At 34.2% G+C, this 23852-nt stretch overlaps 3 protein-coding genes across 6 annotated transcripts in view; 1 reads left to right on the forward strand and 2 right to left on the reverse strand.

Annotated features, from left to right (window-relative positions):
* Positions 1–1571, reverse strand: LOC119833416 (structure-specific endonuclease subunit SLX1 homolog). Its single transcript, XM_038357412.1, has 4 exons — positions 1243–1571; positions 999–1050; positions 572–763; positions 1–436 (listed from the first exon to the last, which is right to left on the reverse strand). Exons 1-4 carry the CDS (start codon positions 1419–1421, stop codon positions 23–25), a joined length of 837 nt encoding a protein of 278 aa, XP_038213340.1. The 5' UTR covers positions 1422–1571; the 3' UTR covers positions 1–22.
* A 259-nt stretch (positions 1572–1830) lies between these two features.
* Positions 1831–3868, forward strand: LOC119833381 (zinc finger HIT domain-containing protein 2). Its single transcript, XM_038357371.1, has 4 exons — positions 1831–2063; positions 2142–2670; positions 3198–3401; positions 3550–3868. The coding sequence occupies exons 1-4, from the start codon at positions 2017–2019 to the stop codon at positions 3859–3861; spliced, it is 1092 nt and encodes a 363-aa protein (XP_038213299.1). The 5' UTR covers positions 1831–2016; the 3' UTR covers positions 3862–3868.
* Positions 3869–4290: 422 nt separating this feature from the next.
* LOC119832884 (phosphatidylinositol 4-kinase alpha) overlaps positions 4291–23852 on the reverse strand; it is a 34291-nt gene continuing 14729 nt past the window's right edge. For 2 of the 4 annotated variants that reach the window (XM_038356707.1, XM_038356698.1), the window contains 23 exons: positions 23460–23661; positions 22939–23076; positions 22381–22485; positions 19152–19343; positions 18579–18798; positions 18266–18466; positions 17776–17908; positions 17181–17255; positions 16087–16316; positions 15416–15546; positions 14932–15078; positions 14287–14468; positions 13432–13561; positions 12993–13172; positions 11884–12004; positions 11351–11541; positions 11054–11120; positions 10049–10170; positions 9367–9555; positions 8787–8909; positions 7991–8114; positions 7396–7555; positions 4291–7233 (listed from right to left, as the gene is read on the reverse strand). In XM_038356707.1, the coding sequence (XP_038212635.1) occupies positions 7008–7233; positions 7396–7555; positions 7991–8114; positions 8787–8909; positions 9367–9555; positions 10049–10170; positions 11054–11120; positions 11351–11541; positions 11884–12004; positions 12993–13172; positions 13432–13561; positions 14287–14468; positions 14932–15078; positions 15416–15546; positions 16087–16316; positions 17181–17255; positions 17776–17908; positions 18266–18466; positions 18579–18798; positions 19152–19343; positions 22381–22485; positions 22939–23076; positions 23460–23661 (3589 nt within the window). In that variant the 3' untranslated portion in view covers positions 4291–7007. The remainder of the gene's footprint in view (positions 7234–7395; positions 7556–7990; positions 8115–8786; positions 8910–9366; positions 9556–10048; positions 10171–11053; positions 11121–11350; positions 11542–11883; positions 12005–12992; positions 13173–13431; positions 13562–14286; positions 14469–14931; positions 15079–15415; positions 15547–16086; positions 16317–17180; positions 17256–17775; positions 17909–18265; positions 18467–18578; positions 18799–19151; positions 19344–22380; positions 22486–22938; positions 23077–23459; positions 23662–23852) is intronic. The other 2 variants (XM_038356723.1, XM_038356714.1) reach the window with 1 other exon arrangement.

Genomic DNA, 23852 nt, shown 5'->3' on the forward strand with positions numbered 1-23852 from the left:
CTCTACAAAACAATTTATTTCGTCATAAATCTTCATTACAATCCAAAAACCATGAATTATTGTCAACAAATTCCTTATCCTGAGTTAATATCACTTCATCATCGCTAACATTACCATCTACAGTATTATCTTCTATAAACTGGCATCTCTTCATTTTTCTTAATAAATCACCCCATTTCACATACATTTTGCACAATGGACAACTACCCTCAATTGGTATATATTCTCCTGGTGTTAACAATTTTTCGGCCAAGCATATTATATGGGCTACAAGATTACAATTGTCATTGAGGCATTTGAGATGTTTATCATTGATGTCACCTGAACATAACCTGCATGAAGTCATTTGGGAAGAGGCACATGTGTCAACTTTCTGGTTTCTGCTCTTCACTGGACCATAGCAGATTACCATGTGTTCTGGAGGGTGCCTTTCAGGCTGAAAATGTACAATTTATATAAATAGATCAGGAATTCATTGGTTTTAAAAGGTAAGTGTTAAATTACCTTGAATAAATTTTCCTAGATTAAATAAAATGAACCAAAATTTATTACTTTCTTTTGGGGGACTCACAGGAAATTCTTCATAATATTCTTGTTCCAGCCAGCGAATACTCAAAGGCAGGCGCCACCAAGGACCAACTCTCAGCATTTCTGATAAAACTCTCAACTTAAACCTAAACTCTGACTCTTTCCTTGGTATTTTCTTAAGGTCTAAATGTTGCAACCTTGTTGTTTTACTTGGATTTTGCCAAGCCCATTCAAACTGAAATAAATTTATTTCTAATTTAACATGTTATACTTTTTTACATTATATCTTTACTAATAATGTCAAGCTGAAGAGTTAATTATGTGAACACACTAATATCAAGAACTACTGGATCAATATCAAATTCTTATATCTAGGAATATTTAATATTATGATTCTTGAGTGCTATATAGGCTTTATACCATGTACCGTAGATGGACCTGGTTCAATACATGTCAATAAATAGGTTTACCCTCAATGCTGAAATATTATTTGGAAATCCATGAACTATCAACACCATTTTCCTGTAAAATATAAAATTAAAATTATTTTGTCACTTATCATATGGTATAAAATCTTACACCACCACAGATTTATGTATCAATTTATCTGTAGTCATTTAACATAGTATGAATGAAACTATGCTAAAATCAGTAATTTTAAAATTTTGAATCAAGTTTTCATTCGCGAAAGACGATAAGTTCCTTCGTACCTACCAAGGGCCCTTATTGTTAGTTCGATGTGCCCCTCCTGCCCATGTTCCTCTGTTATGTTGCATTATTCTTCTATTTGGATCTCGAGTATATCCTATATATGTACGTCCCTTATACTTAGGGTTAATATTGTACAGTAAATAAACACCATAAAAGTCGTCAACTATATCCGGCTCAGACATTTTTTTAATTAAGGTTGAACATTCTATTTATTGAAACTATTAATTAATATTTACTGTCAACTATGTTGAAAGAAAGTTAGGAGAAGAACAGTAAACTTTGTTTATTGTTTACTTAGCAAATGTCATAATTACAACTATCGATATTTCCTCTGTATCATGCAAGGAAGGGAACGTCACTATCAAAGTCCTTTACCACAGATTGAATTAATTTGAATAAGGTATTGTTTATTGAATCACTATCGATCATGAAAAATATTAATTTGTTTTATTTAGTGAGCAAGCAATTTTGAAAATGTGAGAAATTTTCAAAAGTTAAGTTCGATTGAGATTTAAGGATTCGAGGGCCCAGCCGCCTAGCCCCTTGGTAGCTACGCTTGGTCTTTGGTTGGCATTGAGATTTAAGCCATTGAATCATTTGAATGTCAGTGTCATTTTCTCCATGTTTATAAACACACATCGAAATGTAATAGAAGCAATTATTATTCTTTTGTTATTAGTACACTGATCGCTTATTTCATTTCTGTTTTGCGGGTACAAGATCGATATATAATAATATATCGGATAAATAAGTTAACACGATTTTAAAATAATTAAAATGTCTGAAGAAACTAATCATAATACCGACAATAGGTTATGCGGTTTGTAAGTATACACATAGTAGTTTACCTCAGCCTTTTATAATAATACTATACTATAAATAACACTTATTTTGATGTGCAGATGCGAGCAAAATAACAGCAAATACTCCTGCCCTCGATGCGACGTACTCTACTGTTCCCTAAACTGTTACAAAGCAGAAAAACATTTGCAATGTTCAGAGAGTTTTTACAAAGACTGCGTCAACCAAGAGCTGGCCTTACATGAGGCTGATGATGAATCTAAAAGTCAAATGATCGACATCCTTAAGCGAATCCAGAATCAGGATTTAGATGGCACAGATAATGAAGATGATAATGAAAGTATTGATTCCGACGATGAAGTTCAAATTGATTTGCATGATCGACTGCAAAATTTGAATTTGAATGATGCAGATTCTGTTTGGAGCGCATTAACAGAAGATGAGAAGAATGAATTTGAGGCGTTATTAAGTCAAGGAAATGTAGGAGCTATAGTTCCTCATTGGGAGCCTTGGTGGATGTACCGTCGAGATAAAAAGTTGGTTGAAGATTTGAAGCAAACTGATAATGAAAAAGAAATACTTAAAAAATGCCCTCATATAAAATCTGTTCCGTTATTTAGTACCTTAACAGTGAGTGATATTTTAATACAATTATAAAATCAAACTTATTTGTATTCTATCTTAATACAATATTATTATTTTTTTTATGCCTCTGTCGGCAATGGAGCTTGTGGGTCGCCTGATGGTAAGCGCTACCACCGCCCATGAACATTTGGAGAGGCATAGGGTCTATTGCAGACATTACACCTGTACAAATGGAATTCCAACTTCAAATTGGAAAGGAATTAGTAGGATGAGAAGAATAAAAGAAAGGACTGGGAAGGGGATGGAAAAGGCTATGGGCCTCCGGCTCCCCCACTCACCGAACAAAACACAGCAGTATGCTATTTCACACAAGTCTTCTGTGGGGGTGTGATACTTCCTCGGTGCAAGCTGGCTCAATTAATGCCGAAGCGAGCTCGTCTGCCACATATAACATTATTATTTACTAATGCAGTAAACAAATATTAATACAACAATGAAGGAAAATTAGATTTTTGTACAAAATAACTATATCCTGTATTTTTTTAATTATATGAGATTCAAAAAAATTTCAGAATGTCAAGCCATCACCATCTATAAGATTTAACATCATAAATGTACTTGCGGCGTATGCATTTATAATGCGCTACTACAATGGGGAGGTGGAGCCAATAGAAGCCACTACATGTGTATTAAGCATTTGTGACAATTTGAACAGTAACAGCAACTATGATGATCCTGATATAGCAGTAGAAGCAGTCACACAGAAGTGTTTACTGGTAATTTAAATGTGAATTATATCTTAGTGACACAGCTTACAGAAATCAAACACATTGGTTCTGTTATCACAAGTTAAGAGACAATAAATATGAAAAAGATAGTAAAATAGTTGTAATTGGTAATTAATTCTCTCTGTATCTCTTTCAGAGTGACCTCATAGAAACAGATGAGGACAGTCTCGAAATTATGAGACATGATACTTTCCTTCTATTTCAAGGACCAAATGATGATAATGTCTTATTGTATACTAAGGCAGCTCTCTCTCACCTTATTCAAATATTTAGTGAATCAAAAACCTTGTCTAAATTAAAACCTGAGGAAAAACAAAACAAAGGGGACTTTACAAGAAAGTTTCCTGATCATGGAAAGAATCACCTTCCCTCCCTAGACATAAGTAAAGTAAAGAAATGTATAAAGAAAATGGAATTTTACATATCGTTTTTAAATACATGTAAATAATTAAAAACTGTTGTCGCTTTTTTACCTTTCATTATTTACTTTTTTTATTTTCTTTAGCCAAATATTGCGAATTCCTTAATATAATCTTATAAGTTGAAAAATATAAACATATTTATTTATAATCTGATAGCATCATATGTGTACAGTATAAAGATAGAGCATACATAAGGGAAACGGAAAAGCCTTTGATCTTGTAGTAAAATCCTAAACATGAATATATAACGTCCATCATCTAACAATGTTGTGGTCACAACTCAATAATAATCAATCCATGAGCTCGGGCTTGTTCTTTCCGCGCGTCGCCCCTTGTCCCTGCACGATTCGCGTATCTAAACGTTTTCATTGAACAACTGGATCATTATACTAATATATGCCTTCGAAAAACCTTGTCTATGTAATTAATATGGATAAAAATGAAACGCATCATGTACCTTTACCATATATTTATCAATACCAACAACAAATTGCTATATATTTCATAGAGGAATGTCCAAACATTTATATTGGTATATGCACGGCAACAATGTTACAATACTTGAAATGAAGTAGCACAATAGGTAGAATTACCTTCAACAAATCAATATTAAAATTAGTATCAAGTATCAACACAGTTTAAAAAAAAATTGTAAATAGAAAAAAGTGTAACAGTGTTGCCATTGATACTTCTAAAACGACAATGTAAATGTTATAGCAATAATAATTAAAATACATTTATTGAAATCATTCTTATAATTTAATAGAATATCGACATGATCAACAATTGGAACTATATGTAACAAATTTATCTACATTCATATCATCGAAATAATCACTTTAATACAAATATTTCTAGAACCTTAATAATACAAGTACGTATAGTATGCGCCTCTGACTCAATATGTATTTATAACCCTTTTACATTATTACCTTTGATTAAATACTGAATAGACATCAGTGTGTCAAAATGGTCACTGGACCAATAATTGTAAGCTTGTGTGCGTGACAGCTTTGTCGTACACTTGCGTCATATCTTACCTAATTTTATCTGTGTTATAATTATAGGCCCAGAGTTGGCTTAATTTTTCAACGTATCGAAAAATACTCACTGTAGACCGGTAAATAATCAAAGGCAATTCAGTTTTATTGTATGTTTATAGTGCTCCGTGTCTATTTTGGTTTGAAATACTATATAAATTAAAATAAATAATACATAAATAAAGCACGTTGTATTAAATACAAATTATGTAATTACTTAGATAGAGTAATAATAAGTACTTTACATTAATGACTAAAGTTTAAGTTTAATAAATAACAATTTTCAATAATGCAAAACGTGGATAGGTATGATTGGTATTTGTTATTTCTCACTGGACAATAAATCGATAAACAAACATTAAAGTAAATTAGTATACTCGACTTTTACTATCCCAATTTAAATATAAATACTATGGAAACGAATAGGCGACGTCGATACAACATTAAACGATTATAACAATAATATTTTATATATAAAGAGTATTTTTGTCCGATATTTGTTTTTTACGATCACAAACTTATGAAAGCAGTACATAATTCTCAAGGCGAGGTGGATGTTCCAATACATTTAAAAGTAAACAATTAAAAATAATAGTTTTGGGGCAATTGGATACAACTTGGTAACTGAAGCTTAGAATAAAGCAATCTCTGCAATAATGCTATTCTTATAATTATATTCACTTAAATTTATAAAATTCCATGAAGCAGAATCAAAAATCGATGATTTATTAAAAATATTATTTTATTTTTATATTTTAAAACGCAATTCTTTTCGTACATTTCCAAGTACATAATATAATGGTTAGAAATATAAAATGAATAAAAAAAAACATTAAAAGCCAGCATTGTAGGTTTAGGAAAATAATTATATTAAAGAACAATGAACGAATGTTCACGAAGAGGTGGCCCTTTTTCTTTCTGAAAGTCTCTTTACAATCAGTTGGGAAATTTAAGGAGGAAAATATTAGTTTTATAGAAACTCGACTAACTAACCCATACTTTGTCGGTTTGCATTAAAATTTAACTTTAATAAGCATTGCGTTTCTTAAATGTTTATGTTATTAATAAATATTGAAAAAGCTGATTGAAAATTGAACTATTAAAAACATTCAATTATTATTTAATCTGTAGTTGCTATGTGGAATGTAATAAAAAAATCAAACATTAACTTTATCTAAACTGAAAAACGACCAATTAATCAATAATCGATAGTTAGGAAAACGTTATTAGGACGAGAAGGTTTAAGTCCATAGAACAAAATTTTATTAAAAACAAATATTCCTTTAGGAAGAAAGTATAAGGTGTATACCTTTTCTCATAATTAAAAGCCAACTACTAGTATAGTGGACTAACACACAAATTCAACTCGGGATGTAACCTGTAATACAATGATATTGATCTTAAATTTATATAGCACGTATTTTTCAATATTTTAATTAAAAAATATATATAGTTTCGTGTCTACTTTTTTAAAGATATAATATGTACTTAAATTTCATAAGAGAGACACTTGGAATATTATGGATAGAGTATTAGCGAAAAGTAATAACTTTTATTTTTCATTTAATTTGTACTTTAGTTAGCTGTTCTATGATTTTTCAGAAATATGTAGTGCTTCTCTCTTTTTTAACAACAACCGTGTTTTGAGAATAGCATTTAGGAATCTATATTTTAGTGGAATATAGTTTAGACAACAAATATCATCTTTTTTCTCTTTCCCTTCTTGGTTTATTTTAAAGATAACCACTTATTAGACATGTTCTTTAAAAGCAAATTAAATTAAAATAGATATGTATAGGCGAGTCAGCTATGTAACATGCACTCATGCACCAATTCTTTAAAAAAGCATTTCTGAACATAATTATTAGAAATTAGTAATTAAATAGCTTGATTCGTAACAATTTTTGGTTAACACTTACAACACCAGAGATATTCTATCATATTAATTCTTCTAATAAAGGACGAATTAAGTGCTCCGTTTAACTTCCCACAAACCATTAAAACCTTCCATTTGGCAAATGATATTACATTAAATACAACAACCATATCCGTAAGTCCGCCTTTCCTATAAAGCTATGAAGAACAAAAGTCAATCGCCGATTCACCACCAAACTAACCCATATGCCGAAAAATCAGTAAGGTATTTGATTCTGGTAATATTGTATCATGTCGTAAGTTCTCGTTCTGAAGTTTAAGAACGAATTTCGTATGACTGACAGCATGTATGCGGCCGCTTCCTTTTCCGTTGAATTTGGCGCGAAACGGGAGCGCAATTGACGGATGGTTTGACCGCGGAAACATGGCAGCCCCGTGTCTAGCATGAGCGACACCATTGATATTATTGCTTCTTGGTATGGCCTGGAAAACAATATGATATGATGATTAAAAAATGTATACTTAAGGAATATAGAACTTGGAAATCTCCAATAGTTTAGTATAACCGGTTATTAAAACGTTCAACAATGTACAAAATTCTACCATAAATCGTAAATCCGGCTCGAAGGACCAAATTTATATTACCTGACAGCCAAGAACGCCTGTACACACAGCTCGCAGAACCAGCGGAACGCCGGCGCCTCCATCTTGCCTCCCATCACCATCACCATCTCGTCTGTCAACTTGATGTCCGGCTCGAAGCCGAGATTACCGCCGGGCGATGATTCGAACATGAATCCGAAGTCTGAAAATTAAACATGTAAACATTTTATATAAATTAATGGTTTGATTTTAAAATAAAGATGGGATGCCCAAACTCAATATTATCTTATAATGTTGTATTATTTTTAACAGCTTTAACATGCTTTTGGAAAATTTTCAAATCACTCAAAAAATAGCTTAAACGAATTACATTATTAAACGAAGCATTACTCTAATCTTGTTACATGCAGCATGCTGCATCAACACGTGTCGATCTACCGACATTTCAACTACTATCAACTTCATATGACTCGACAATTTTGAAAACGAAAAAATTTGACCACGAGGCAGGATTCGTCCCCACATCTTTTAGCCAAACCGAAGCAACGCCTAGTCTCTCGGCCACCCGTGATCCCGCCTTAGCAATAAAACTAATTCCATATCACCTAAGGGACCCCCCCCCCCATATATGTCTTACCAATATGTATTATATGTCCATCTGTATCCAGCATGATGTTGCCATTGTGCCGGTCCTTTATTTGCAGCAAGAATCCTATGACGCTGTACGCCGCCATCGACGTCACGAAGCACCGTCTAGCAGCCTGCAGCATAGCGAGACATCTTGTGAGCAGTACAAAACCCAAAGGTTTTAAAGCAAAAGGGGTAAATAATCTGCACAGTTTGGTTACATTGCCATTACTAAGTATTTTGTATGGGTCTATCTCTACCGTTCAGTCACGTTAGAAAAGGAGAGCTATTTGTAGTATTTTTTTATACTAGCTTGCACCGGGTTTCACCCGCGTATATCTTTATCCCGTAGGAATATCGGGATAAAAATTTGCCTATGTGTTATTCCAACTGTCAAGCTATCTACATATGAAATTTCATTGCAATCGGTTCAGTAGTATTTGCGCGAAAGAGTAACAAACAAACAAACAAACAAACAAACATACATACATCCATCCATACTTACAAACTTTCGCGTTTATAATATTAGTATGAAGTAGGATATGTTGTTCTGTCTCCTGACTTAATTCTAACTTAATCTAAGAACACATATTTGCTTATTGTGATTCGTTTAATTCTGTTGCGTTAAGAAAAATAAGTTAGCATTAAAAAAAAAACAACCCCTTCGAGCCAACAACCCCTTCCACTTTCAACGTTGTGATGCGAACCTGGCTGGGACAACCAAACCCCAACCTAACCCCCATTTCCCAACTAGATAAATAAAGGACACATAATCCCATCTGACTTCTATCATAAAAACTTCATACCTGAAACTCTCTAGTGGTCTCATCGCCATACGTTTTAATGAAATACTCGTACATCCCGATGTCCGTTTGTCTGCCCAATTGATCCCTGGACCGCGCGTTCGGTACGCATTCTATCACGCCACACTGTAATACATACATAAAAACATTTGAAAACACAGCCTTATAAAGTTACTTTTACTAAAGGACCTAGAGATTGGGAACATTAAAATGTTCTTAGAAATCTAATATCTTTAAATGCCAAAATAACTTCACTAGCATAAAGGTACGAAATTATGCCTGAGTTACATAGACTATATATAATTCTAGCACTTTTTTATTTGCTTTATGAACGACTAGCCGTTCGTCCCGGCTTCGCACGTGGTACATTTCCCGGGTAAAAAGTATCCTACAGCACTCGGGAGCTTTCTTTATGATGTAGCTTTCTTTTGGTGAAAGAGATTTCAAAATCGGACCAGTACTTTCGGAGCCTTTAGGGTACAAAGAAAGAAAAAAACTTTTCCTCTTTATTCTATTAGTATAGGCTATTACAAGACTTATTTTACAATATTGTCTATTAGCAAAGGTTTTAAGGTAAACTCACCCCAGGCGCTGTCGCAACCACCTTATATGGAAAGAGGTAGAGATCCAAGCCGACTTGCTGAAATATATTCTTGAACAGGGATATAACTTGCAGCGCGAGCATGTCCTGCCGCACGTCATCGCCTACTTTGAATATGGCCGCTTGCCACACCTCTTGAGCTATTGATGTGAACCTGTCTTTGCCCTCCTCCTGTTTAGAGATAAAACTAATTTTTAGAAATGCGGGATTATTTAGATTTATATATTTTATGATGCATTAGGATATGACGTAATTAAGGGCCATAATGCATAGATCCTTACTGATATTAGGGGAAAATCAGTATTAATGAAAACTTTATGTGTGGTTGTGTGTTCAGATATGAATGTTGCTTGAGTGTTATTCCTTTATTTAATTTCAAAGAATATATCTTATTTTAACCTGTCCAATATAAGAAAAAAATATCAGATAAATCTTTGAATTTTCTATTTGTTTGTTAATTAAAAAAAGTAAAGTTCCGTGTATATCGGGGTATGGGGCAGATAGTATACATCTGTTTCACTAATCGATTTCCTTTATGGACAAGGAGGTGATTTGCCTTCTGTGTCCTGCAAGACCGAAGCATTATTTTTTTTTTGTTTTGCGTCCCCACCGAAATTCGAATCCAGGACCCCTATCTATATAGATAAAAAAATAAAAAACTCACTGCTGGCGGTTCTTCCCCTGAAGCAATAGCCATAGCTGTAGCCTCCATCTCTGCTATCCCATATTTGCGCACTCGGAATCTTGCTAGGTACGGCGCTTTTGCCGCACTTTGCATAGGAGTACCTTTAGAGGAAAACATAACACTTAATAGTATATGGCATTAATATAAATAATGAGTATATTAATACGTATAAAGAAATCATACTAATATCATAAATGTGAAAGTTTGTCCGTCAATCATACTGAAACTACTGGACGGATTTTGATGAAATTTTGGTATACAGATTGGGTATGAGCTGACTTGGGTAACAGGGACTTTTTTTCCCGATTAAATTCTTCCTTTAGATGAAACAGGCATCTTGATATCCGGGCGGAGCCGGGATGAACGTCTATTATATCATAAGTTTATTTCTTAATACGGAGTAATATGTGTAGTTGTTCTTATATATTTTTATTTATTATTATTGTATATTATACGTATGTTTCCGACCGAGGGATCAAAGGAAATTCCTATGGGAATGAGATGTTACAGCGTTGTATAAAGTCGCCTCACTATGTACAGTCCCAAAAATCATACGATTAATGGCGACTAGAAAGACAGACAATTAAATCAAGTTTATAAAATTGTGTCATGTAATATTCGATAATTATGTTATATTAACAGAGTAGCAGTGGTGGCTCAGTGGTGAAAAGCTCGGACTTCAAAAATCTATAAGTCGGGGTTCGAGACCGGACGAGCGTGCAAGAAATAAATTGATTTTTCAATTTATCTGCACATGTGGATAACATCACCGCTGCTTAAAACGGTGAAGGAAAACATCGTGAGGAAACCGGCATGTCCAAGAATCAAAAGTTCGACGACATGTGACATCTGCCACCCGCACTTGGCCAGCGTGGTGGATTATGGCCTGAACCCTCATAGGAGGCCTGTGTCCCAGCAGTGGGAACGTGTATGGGCTGATGATGATGATGTTATATTAAACGTTCTCAACAAGTAATAACTTACCACTCTTATAATCAATGTCAATGACCATTGAATCTGGGTTTGACGGAAGGTAACAGCCGGGTTGTACCTGAAAGTCATAAGGTTATAAAAATTATTATTTCTTAGACCCATAAGATGCATTACATTGTAACAGGTTTATTATATAATTAGCTCTATGCAATATTAAACGTTCAGTAAATCTTACATTTTGATTAATAAGAATTTTATGTACGTTAAAATAAAATTTCTTCTCAATTTACAAATTTAGTCCTTCGAACTAGATTCACATATATAAAGACTAAAAATGATATAACTCACTTTAATATTCTTGAGGGCTTCCAAGCAAGCGCTCTTCCTTTCGGCACCTTTAGGATACGGACGTATAATACCACTAATATTGGTTATTTGACTGAAGAAGTCGAATTCCCGTTCATAGAACGCTTTAGCGGGTCCAGAGAGCCCATCCACGATATTTTTAGTTAGTCCTTCTAATATGTCGAATAGTGCGGCTGGAATAAAATATATATAAGATTAAGATTCAGGAAAGCATGTTCACTGAAACGTTATAACAATTACCAGTTAAATATTTAAAGAATCAATTGCTTTAGTTCGACATAAACCAGCTGAACTTATTGAAGATAAATGTATATATTACATTAGATATATAATAGATATGTAGTTTTAAAAAACAAGCACAAGTGTGCTTGTTTTATGTTATATCATCAAAAAATATAATTTAATTTAACTTAAGCCAAAAAATACGATTTTTTACTCCGAAAATATTTGAGGGTTTTTGTAAGCTTTCATTTTATGTAAATTGTAAGGGCAAATAAGATGTCCGTGAAACTTACTATCTTTATTATGCATCTCTTCATCAGTGTACATGTTGGTGTGCATGTTCCAAATGAGCTGGTGCGCCACCACTTGCGACTTCTTCGCCAGTGACTTTATCAGCTCTGATACATAACCCATCTGGGGGAGAGAAATTTAAGTATCATTACTGTCAAAAACATCATACGAAACGATTTTCATTTTAAATAGGATCGTGACTAGTTACACCTATTTTTCTTCAAAACCGACCACATCTAAATGAGTTCACGTGTAAATTACCAGTTTTCTAATCAAAAAAGGAGAATCATCAAAATCGGTTCATCCAGTCCATTCCAACAAACATAACAAATGACGGTCCTTTCAGATCGCTTCCAGCCGGTCTGTATGACAGAGTTGACGGCTCTGCTCCAACCGACACCAAGCGTATACGATCCGGTCTATGCGAAAAGAAAAATGCGCAGCGATACTCTCCGAAGCGAACGAACCCTAAGACTCCCCCCCCCCCTTCTTTATCGAAGTCGTTAAAAAATAATATATTATAATAATAACAAATGCTCTAAACACATCAAATTCAGCTGCTAGTTTAGCGGAAGGGCTTGAAGATGCTGTGGCAGGGGACTTAATACCATCCAATTGCTGTTGGAATTCTTCCAAACGTGCATTGAAAGTGACTGTCATGTCAACCATTGACTGCATAACTGTGTCCATAATGTTTTTGGTGTTTAGTGCTATAAGATGGAATAAGTGGAACTGTTCTAGATAAGGAATTACAGCCAGTGACACCAGGTACAAATTATTAAAGCATAACTTTAAAAAATAAACTCAATTTAAAAATTAAATTTAAATAAATTGGGAGCTCTTACAAACACGTGTTTTTCTTATATTGTTTATAATAGTTAAAAAAAACTAAAAAACACGCTTTTATCATATTTTGCAAATTGAAAAATGGAATAATTTTATCAAATTAGTGTATTGTCATCGGTCCTCAATAAATCTACAAAGTTTGAACGAAATCTGGCCGTTTAAAGTGGGTCAAAATCGCGCCCAAAGAAGTCGGTTACAAACAAACATACAGGTGAAGCTAATAAAAAGCGTGTAAAAAATTCAAAATCGCCACTAGGCCACTCACGGTGTCGTGGCGCAGCGCCTGCACGAGCTGCGGGATGTACAGCAGCACGGCGGAGGACGGGTAGGAGGTGAGCGTGCTGACGGCGGCCTGCGCCGACAGCGGGTGCGGCGGGTACTGCCGGCTGAAGTACGCCAGCGCCTCCACCGGGCTCACGCGCGCCCACGTCACCATGTGCACCAGCTGCTCGACACACACGTTTATGTGCGTTACGAAAAAAAAAACAAACTGTAAAAACTTTTCAATGTTCATCAGTTTTGCAAATATTTAAATCAGTGAATTGTTCATAGCGACGATGCCTATATTGACGATGCTTATACATATAAATGAATGTCTATCTGTATGTCATTGATGAATTGGTCTATATATGTATTTTTACACGTTTTGTATAACCACCAGGTTGTTGCAACCGGGTACAGCTAGTTACCGAAAAGATCGTTACCTCGTGTGCATCATTTAGCAGCGTCTCCGTAGTGACTAGATACTTAAGAGCTTGTGGTACGTGACAGACGGCCGTCGGATGCGATTGCACCTTTCGCTTGATCTCCGCTACTATACCTTCGTTTTTAAGTCTGTGAACAATATAGTATTTTCTCGATTATACGTTTAAAAATTTAAGACTATTTAACGGATTTTAAACGTCATTTATTCATTATATTAGAACGAGCGTGGTCACGGGGAGACTGAGTCAGTTTAATACAATGAGTAATGCGCATTTAAAATCCGTTAAAGAGTCTTTGATTTTTGTGAACAAAATTTTTTAACAAGTGTACATATATATCACATCGGTCAAAAAGAATCAAGGATAATAAATTTTTGGTACGATTATCCTTTCGAATATTACTATTCAATATAGACTTCAGAGCAACAACAACAAATTTTAATTACTTCAAGTTATATGTACTTCATATAATGTACTTTAATACAACAAATAAGAGGCAACAATGAGTTTAATGTATGTTAAACAGGATGGAATTTTATAATACTGGAAGGGAAATAAAAGAAAAAATATTCTTAAAATTAGATGGAAGTTTTTATTGTAATCAAACATATCATTATTTAAAAAAAATTAAAAGTGTGTCCAAAAATTACAATTGGACAACAATGTCCAAAAATTAACTTGCCACACGCATTACAGAATCAACAAAAATCAGTTAAAATTATACCCTGTACCCATATTGCATCCATCGTTAAGTTCAATAAGGAGAATAAAATCTCCAACAAATTTGATGATACAGATCAGAAGAAGACCATAAAATCGATAATATATAAATCAGAATAATTGAAACAATAATACCTTTCAGGCAAAAACACAGCCAAAGTCGGGCTGATATCCCAGGCTAGTTTGGTGTAGTCGCGCCACGTCCGCTCCGTGTTGGGCTTGGAGCGCCACGTCGCTATATTGTCTTCACCCGGCACCGCCTGCTCTGGCCTACCGTGGGGATTGTGCCACGTGACTAGAAACTCGATTTCTACCGCCTGAAATACATTCGTTTTTAATTTAGAGTAACGGCTGAATTTAACAGAAAGTTCGTTGGCATCGTCCAATTTCCCAACACTGTCCCATCCCTAAGGTCACTGGTACGTGGAAGAACGTTAAAACGAGATAAGTTTCGAAATAATTTTAATGTAGAAGTCGAGTACGCTTCACGAATTGGGCCAGCTTGCGCCGGAGAAGTACCACACCCCCACAAAAGACCGGCGTAAAGTAGTTTCTTACGGTTAGTGAAGGAGCCTTCCCGTTTCCTTTTCCTCACCCATCCCAGTCCATTCCCTCTTTCTAGTCATTAATCCTTTTTTTTTTCTTAATCCCTTACCCTTTAAAAGCGGCTAGCGTATTCGCTAACAACTACCTCTGTCTGTGTCTACAACCACATCTAAATAGGTATAAGCAAGCACACCTTACCTGAAAACAGAAAGAGCATAATTAAAAACGTCTCACCATCAACTCCAGTATAAGGTTCCTCTTTCGCACGTAGTCTTTGACGAAGGGATCTTGCGTTTTCGTGGGAGGCTTCACACTTCTATTCGACCTCTTACCGGCGATACTGCCAGCACCACTGCTTAATGTCGTTGTTGACATTGGCACCTGATAAATAAATAATAGTGATGAGGCATAATTAATAAAAATATAAAAAAATAACAGAAAGACTTCTAAATATAGAGTACAGCTTCTCGACGCCTTAATATCTATTGAGTTATAACAAAAACGACACAATACAAGAACATATTATCATATAAATGTCATCAAATAACAGAATCAGTCAACGAGCATTCTCAATATATTCCAATAAATTTAATAAAAATAAAATTAACATAATTATATTTCATTCAACCAAGAAATAATGCAATACTTTATGAATAAAATAAAAACCACCTACAAAGCATTAAGTTGAAAAAAAAAATGTATCAAAAACCCAACTTACTGTATTAATCCAGCCCGTGGTCTGTCTATTACCAATGTCGCTGCTATTCACCGACGACCTGTTGTCCGTCGGCGAGTTCGACGTGTACAAACTCTGCTGACTGCTCGGACCGTGCATCAGCTCGAAGTCAGCTGAAACATTTAAAATTATCTTTTAGGAGAATTTCCTCATCAATCATTTATATATATTATAGGATTAACTGCTACATTGTGTATGAAAGTTTTACATATGTGCTATGTTATATACACGTACTGACTTCGACTATTTTGACTAGCTTTAAATGGAAATATGTAATTCAAACTTTTTACACTAATCAAGGATCGGTAGCAATACAACAATTTCATGAGTTTTTCTTATTATCCTGATCGGGATCGCCAGGATTAAATAATTTCCTTACGTATACTCTGTGTAAGAGCAAGTGAGACAATTAAACGGATTCTATGTATATTTAAGTCACAAGAATCAGTGTACAGTTTTGTCTTGTTCTGTCTTAAAACCTGAAGAGGTTTTAACTGAAGAGTTATCTCAATTTCTAGTCTAGATTACTTCTACCCAAAGTTCTAAATTGATCTAAATATCCACTTCAGCTTCCAGCTTTACTCTTTCTCTTTTCTATTCATTTTTAAGTTTTAATTGCTCATTCTACTTTCCACTCAGCTTTTTAAACTGACCTCCAATATCGCTGCTCTTCAAGTACTTCTTGTCCGAGTGCATCAACTGCCAGAATTTGATCAGGGATATGATATCCTCCCTGAGGGCCGCCGAGCCCTTGGCTGGGCACTGCAACCCCCTGCAGAAGTAGTCCAAGCAGACCGAATACACCCTCTCGCGGAGGATGTTGCGAGCCAACGAGCGCGGCAGTATGTCCCCTTGGAGGAGTGACAGGCCGCAGGACAGCAATCTGCGGAGCGACTTCGATTGGTAAAAATTTCGAGGAAAGGCATTTCGTAGTGTCTCGCTTATAGCATTATTGTATAATTATTGTGTTTTCTTTTTGTGAATTATGGTAGTATATATTTAAGTTGACGATGCAATGCACTGAAAAATATATCTACACGAATATTATAAAGAGGAAGAATTGGGATTTTTGTTCGTTTATTTGTTTGTTTGTAATGGATAAACTCAAAAACTACTGGACCGATTTTAAAAATTCTTTCACCATTAGAAAGCTGCAACTTCCCTGAGTGACATAGGCTATATATATATATATATATATATATATATATATATATATATATATATATATATATATATATATATTTCAGTAAACACACACATAATTGTTCATTGTTATGATTCCTTATCTATAATTAATGTAACTAATGTTATGACTTAAAGTGTATCTATTTATGTACCTATGAGGATGAATTAATGATTATGATTATAAAAGAAATACACCAATTTCGAAAAATTTCTAAAAATTTCACTGATCTCAAGGGTGTCTTAAATTGGAATAAATTAATATTTAAATAATAGGGAATAATATTGAAAAAAAAAAAGTTACTGTGTCAAACCACATTGTAAGTGTACAATAGAACTCTTCAAAAATAATTTCGAATACGCCATTTGTACTTTATTTTAATATCACCTTTTTTATTTTTTAAAACTAGTACATTATATTTATTTATTTGTCTGGACAAGTCTTCCAACAAATTTGAGGGAAACTTAAATATATACTTAAAACTACACTCGGTTACATTTTAATACATAATATGAACACATATCATTATCACTTACTTTATTTGAAAATCTGGTAAATACTCACTTAAATCTAACTCCAACAGCGTCGACGTGTCTGTTTATATGATCGCGCACATCGCCCACGGTTATAGGTAAACTCCTGAAAATAGTAAGAATAATTACAGCTAAAATACACACCTACATATTGAAACAGAATCGTACATATTATAAAAAAACTCTCTGCCACAATAAAAATTCCTACTAATGCAAATGTCACTCTTGTCTTCCTCACGCCTAAACCACTGAACCGATTCGGATGAAATTTGGTTTACAGATAGCTTAAGACCCGACACAGGTCATAGGATAGTTTGATCGAGGTAATCGCATGGGACCGGGAACTCCAGGGGTTTTCTTTCTATTACGCAAGTAAAGCCGTGGGAATAAAGTCAATTCCCAAAAAAAAATTAAATTTTTTGACGATCATAATAAATCGCATGAAACTCGTAATATCACTGCGTGTGTATTTAAATTAAAGAGAATTTTTAAATATTATTTTTCAACTGATGAATACGTATAACATATGCGTACACACGTTCTCGTTCACAATCTGAAAACAAATCACTACACTTTGCCTCAGGACATCAAAAGCGTTTTTATTAAAATCGTAATTATTTGCGTACCTGTGCAGAAGACTGGCCAGCATTTCAACCTTCTCCAAGCTATTGTATTTAGCTGTTTCAGCCACTTCGCACAAGTATCGGACCCATACAGCATGCGGAGCTACGAAAGGTGGGCGGGGTTCAAGTTTTGCACCTGTAAACAGGATTATGAATTAGATTTTAATATTCATACAATAGCATAAATATGAATATATATTACCTTTTGAAATAAAATGAACAATATAGCATTTATTAGTGTGTAATATAAAACAGATAGGCGATAGGATAATTTTTTTTTTCTTATTTTCTAAATTGCACGTATCAGACAGACATTAAATCAAATTAAACTTCAAAAAAATTGGATACTTTTATCGATGCCAAAACTAATTACAAATGTAATTTCTGAGTAAATAACTACTCGTAAATAAAAGAAGAAAAAGCCGTGAAATACACTTTATCTCTTAAAGTAATCGTAACCGATGTAGGTAAAAAGTTATTAAGTTATATGCACCTTCATACGCAGCTAGTGGGCTGATCTCATCCGCCTGTTTAGCGAACAGCCCCATTTTCCGGTCCACAGTGGTCAGCCAAGCTGCGAACACCTCTTGCAACAATCTCAGCTCCAAGTCTGGTCGTGATGTAGTCAGCCATTGCCAGCACTCTACCGCTGACGTCACTGCGTCTTCGGTGAATATGTCCACTTGTGACCAAGCTGAGAATAAATATGGATAATTGTTAATTTCAATAGTTATTGCGCATATGAATTGTTATATAATGATAGATGAATTAATAATATCATCGTTCTAAATTCGAACACCACTCACCAACGCCATGCAGCAGAGCGCGCGCTGTAGCTGACACATAGTTAGTGCCGACCGAGAACGTTCTAGCGTGCACGAGCAGCGCTGTGCAGCGCCACAGCGCTGTACGGTGCGCCGTTTCACTCCCGCTGGCGCAGGCTTCCTTCAGCGCTGCGTGCAAGCGGCTGCCAACTCGCCATAGCGCCGCTTCGCCCCCACCTTCAGCGGTCACTGATCCTGCGATCTGAAGATATATTTAGCAAAGCATTTATAAACAAAGCAAAGTTTCCACAAATTTTTTTTAAATACTTTAAATATAAAGACATATTCAGTCACATACGGAATATAAAGGATACAAAAAAAAACATAGAAATCACATGCATGAGTACAATTTAAATATAAAGATTACAATTACAATTAATATATATATATGAAGACTTTTTAATTTAGTGTCATTAAAACATTCAAATGACTCATGACGCATATATATATCAACTATGAGAAAATCTGCAACATTGGAACGCAGCTAGAACTCGATTTTATATCGGTCTATATTAGCCATATGGGACAATGTTAAATTTTTGTCCATAATCTTACCTCTCCAACATACCGACTCCTCTGCGACACAACCGCCAATAGGGCCGCCGAATCTTGGGTAACACAGGGCGGCCGTTTATCCAACGCCGCTCGGGGAAGTGGAGTAGACATTCTATTGAGGCCTGGGGCACCTAACAACGCGCCAATGGCCAGAGCTAGACCGCAGTGGTGCCAGAGCGTCGAGTTTGGAACCTGGATTTATAAAATACATACTAAAAGTCGAGAAAAATCAATATGCCTACAAATTCATGTAAAAATCGTCTCAGAATATATATATATATATATATATATATATATATATATTTTTTTACCATTATTTAATTTTCATTCAAATGCAGGGGTCAGTTCTTATTCGTACAACTCTCTCCGAAATGACAAGGGAGCAAATTAATAATAAGTAATATCGTCTGCTTACTGGTAAATAATAATAAGTGCTGTTGGGGACATTTCAAGTAAATGAGTTTTGAAAGTTTAGGTACTAGTTTATCCTATTCCAAACTCATTATTTAATAAAGTTTTAATGCTAAATGTTGCGCTAACTACCCTTCTTTTAAGATTTACCCTAATAAAATATGTAGCTGTAGTAAAAACCATTTAAAATTTAATTTAGATCGAAAGAGGGTAGCATTTAATATGTTTTACCTGTATTTAAAAAATGTGTTATATCTTCTGAATTCAATGGTAGCAGAAACTCATTTTAGTTTTGTCTAATAGTTTGTTGTATTTGACACTATTTATTTCGTAGGAAAGAATTTTATAGACTAAATTCGCCAAAATAATGACATTTTTATTGTATTTAACTTATTTTACCTGTAGAAAATATATGTATATCACTTATTAGGAACTATAAACTTAATACAAGAGATCTATAAAATAAAATAATTTTTATATCGCGTTAATAAATGAAACAATTTTGAACTAAACAATCATTTATATTACTAAGTATAACATAAAATGGATAAAGGGCTCTAAAAGAATCTTAATTTTCCTCTGACTCTTCGTCAATCGAAGGTTCAGGTAAAGGATCTTCTTCACAGGATTTAGTTGGTAAAGAGGAGTTTCAACCATGATATTCCTCAGAAATTATTGTCTTAGTACATAAATTAAGTAGATCTATCTTTTTAGCTTCACTTGATAGGCAAAGGATTTAGGTAAAGTTGATTTAAGACAATAGAATTAATATAAGGCGTAGTATTATCTAGCTCTAGTGTTAATACGTACAGAAGGCTCCGTAGTTTTTGAGATTCGATTCGTTGAATTTAAATTTTTTGGTTCTGTATAGTTTCATTTTAGAATCATGTTATTTTTAGTGCACTTTTATTTTTAAATTTGATGCATTTTAGTCATTGACAATGAAGCATCAAGATAAAGACGCTTCGAAGTTTGCCTGTGGCTCCATTCTTTGTGCTTTTTCATAAAGTTCACATCAACTTCATTAGTCTTATTTGAAGGTTCGTTTTTACCTGTCTTATCAGTATTGTTATACAGACAAATATAATTTCGCTTTTGAATAGCATCATTCACAGTCGGAGAAATAGCTATTGTGTAACATAAAAACTTTTAACATACTTGCTTTTTCTCTTCGTTATGAAAAAAGAAACACCCTTTGTGATTTGACGCTGTCATTTGGTCCACGTATAGTAAGAACTCTTTTTGGAGTATCAACTTCGACATTACCAAGACTGAAATTCATTAGCTCGCTGTAACTTAAGCTCCAGTAGAGACGACATAATTTATTCCGTTCTTCTGGACATTCAACAGTAGGTACATTTATAGAAACATTTCCCAGTCTCTTTTCTCTCATCTTATCTCTTTTGGTATTTAACCCGTCCTTTCTTTTTTTCTTGTAGAATAAGGTAAACCATCTTCTTTGCTTTGTGACATTTACCCTCCAGTTTTTTTTGAGGTTCCGGTTTCATACATCGTTTTCTTTTCCGTTTTTTCCGTGTAGCATCGAATACTTGTTTCAATAAGAGCCCCCAAGTAGATAATACGACTTGATATGCGTCAGATGATGGCAGCACCTGTGCCGGCGGCGCCATAAGTCCGCCGGCTTCAGGTTGAACTACATCATCGACAGAATTACAGTTTTCATAGAATCGCACATTTTCTATGTTCTCATCCTTGTTCCCGACCCACTGTTCGCCGAATAAATCCTCTGGTTGTATTAAAGAACCTGGATCCGGGTTGTAAGTGGGGTTTTTAACAGAGTTATCGCTGTAAAAAATTGCGCTCGATTTCAGCTACTATATTCGCCCTAGAATCGCACAAAGTCGAAGTGCAGTTCGAAACTGGGCTCCAAAACCTTTGACGGGAAGGACCAGGCTCTTCATCAAAATCATACGTACAAAATTAAAAAGACAAAGTAGGTAAATTAACAGTAAATCGTGCGCTTGGATAATGAAGGGAAAGAGGTATTAAAGGAACTATTGGAAAAACATGAGTGTTACAGAGCCAAGTTATTATTTACAACACCTTCAAGGCATCAATTATTTTTGTTTTTGTTTTTAGTTATACCTATTCCTTAAGTTTGCAAAAGCAAACATACCATGCATAATTGTTAAACACAAGAGAAACCAAAATATCCTTAAAATTTACAAAAGTTCACATAAAATGACTCTCCTTTCACTACTTTAGGTTTAATCTCTATATATATAGGTTTAATATATTTCAAAATCGATTATGAAGCAATGTAACTATCAATTTTTACGTACTATTCGTGGAGCAAGCGCGCACAAAATGTGACAATTGCGACCGAATACTTTCATTCGTTACACGTAAAAAAGCATAAATTACATTTATAACGTTTTTGCCGTAAAGAAACAAGCAAAAAAGAAGATATTGTATTCAACTTGTAAAATAAAATAAATGCGTATATGACATTTTTTCAGAGTAATTCTTACTATTTTACTATGTAATTATAAAATGTAAAAAGCTTTTAACGTATTTATTGTTGTTTGACTGTATTAACTGAAACGGATTTAGGACATAAGATTATTTATTATGTTATACTGGAATATTTTAAGTCAATACTAATAAGTTATCACTTTTTCAAATTTGTTATCTCAGCTGCCTTTGGGTTTTGCATTTATTGGGTTTTACCAGTAGATAGCGCGTGAAATTTTACACCTATCTCTATTCATAACTCAATTTAGTAAAAAAATGCATTTATCTCGTTTTAGCAGTAAGCAGACGATATAAGAATTTCGAGCTAACAATAAGTATTTACTTGATTCAAATATTCCTGAAGGTGCGATCTGGTCGACTGCGGCGCCCATTTCATCGCTTCTTTGACTATACCTTCACAGCGATCCGCAAAGTCTTTTACGATGCACTGTACAAAAAATAAAAGAAGAATCATTTTACATACAATTCAATTTAAAAACACACAAAATTAGAAAAAATAAAGAAATATAGTTAAACAGAACTTAAAAATACGCATATAGAATCAACTATATTGTCACACGGTTTTCATTAAATTTGTCCTAAAGTGGGTCAATATCGAGTCTGAAGGAGTTAATATATAGATGAGAGAAGCTAATATATAGATGAAGCGTGTTAAAAAAAGAAACTAAAGAGGATACTACTCAAATATTACTATGTAATAAAAAATTTATAACATTTATAAAACAGAGCAAGATATACCTCTCTCCACGAAATATTAATACATTTGTTTTATATTTATAACTTAAAATACGAATATTCTATCAATAAGTACATTTAAAGCCAATCAATAAATGGATATAAACTTTAATTTGTGGGGAAATTTTCAATATAATTAGATTACCTCTCTTCCTTCTAATGTGTCTTGAAGTTGCAACGTGAAGTCGGTATCGGGTACTTTCAATAGCGGAGTCTCTTGGTTCGGGTCCAACTCTAAACTGAAGCTTAATACTTGCAATATATCCAACATAGACCATAGAACCTACAAACGGGAACATATTTTAAGAAATTACACATAATGTTTGGGCTTTGGCAACAACACCATATAAATTTGTAATTAAAATATAAATAGATGATTTTTTCTGTTTTGCTTACAGTAGACTATTTGTTATACATCATTAATAAAAGATAAGTTTGAGTAATATCTAAAGATATATAAATTACGTGTCACATTGTTTGTCCGCGATGGACTCTTTATATTTTATTAAACTATTCAACTGATTTTAATAAAATCTGCACATAGTGTGCAGTTAAATTCAACTAGGATATTTTTTATCATTCCAATTGAGGCAAATAACTACCCGGGCAGAGCCGGGGCATGCAGCTAGTAAAAAAAAATGAAAACATTAAACATATATTACATACCCGACAGTTCCACAATAAATGAGGGAACCTATCAACCAGCCCCGCCAACCACTTATCAGCTACACGCCTTATTTGTTTGTGGATATGGTTGAAATTCACGAGTAAAAATTGTGCGTGCAATTCCAACTCCCTCTCCCTCGACTCGTCCTTCACTTTCGCGGACATTACGTCCAGAAACTTCTGGAATACTTTGTCGCCCACGCTGTAATAGAAAATCAGTTTAATGCGTGATTTATATGAGTTCGATAAAAAATCATGTGATGTGTTTATTTAGACAGTCTTGTCAAATTTGAAGCTGTTAAAATCATAAGTCAACTTGTAGACTACAGGCCCATATAGAAAAAATTACGGGTCATTTGAACCACCAGGTGACCTATCTAGAACGATATAAGA

The sequence above is a fragment of the Zerene cesonia genome, chromosome 2, assembly GCF_012273895.1.
Source record: "Zerene cesonia ecotype Mississippi chromosome 2, Zerene_cesonia_1.1, whole genome shotgun sequence".
Classification (NCBI taxonomy): domain Eukaryota; kingdom Metazoa; phylum Arthropoda; class Insecta; order Lepidoptera; family Pieridae; genus Zerene; species Zerene cesonia.

Bases quoted from the DNA above. Each gene is read 5' to 3' on its own strand.
- LOC119833416 (XM_038357412.1), bottom strand. From the start codon at position 1,421: ATGTCTGAGCCGGATATAGTTGACGACTTTTATGGTGTTTATTTACTG. The intron at 1,051-1,242 runs GTAGGTACGAAG...TATATTTTACAG, and splicing joins ACTAACAATAAGGGCCCTTG to GAAAATGGTGTTGATAGTTC. The intron at 764-998 runs GTAAACCTATTT...AATTTATTTCAG, and splicing joins ATAATATTTCAGCATTGAGG to TTTGAATGGGCTTGGCAAAA.
- LOC119833381 (XM_038357371.1), top strand. From the start codon at position 2,017: ATGTCTGAAGAAACTAATCATAATACCGACAATAGGTTATGCGGTTT. The intron at 2,671-3,197 runs GTGAGTGATATT...AAAAAATTTCAG, and splicing joins CGTTATTTAGTACCTTAACA to AATGTCAAGCCATCACCATC. The intron at 3,402-3,549 runs GTAATTTAAATG...TATCTCTTTCAG, and splicing joins TCACACAGAAGTGTTTACTG to AGTGACCTCATAGAAACAGA.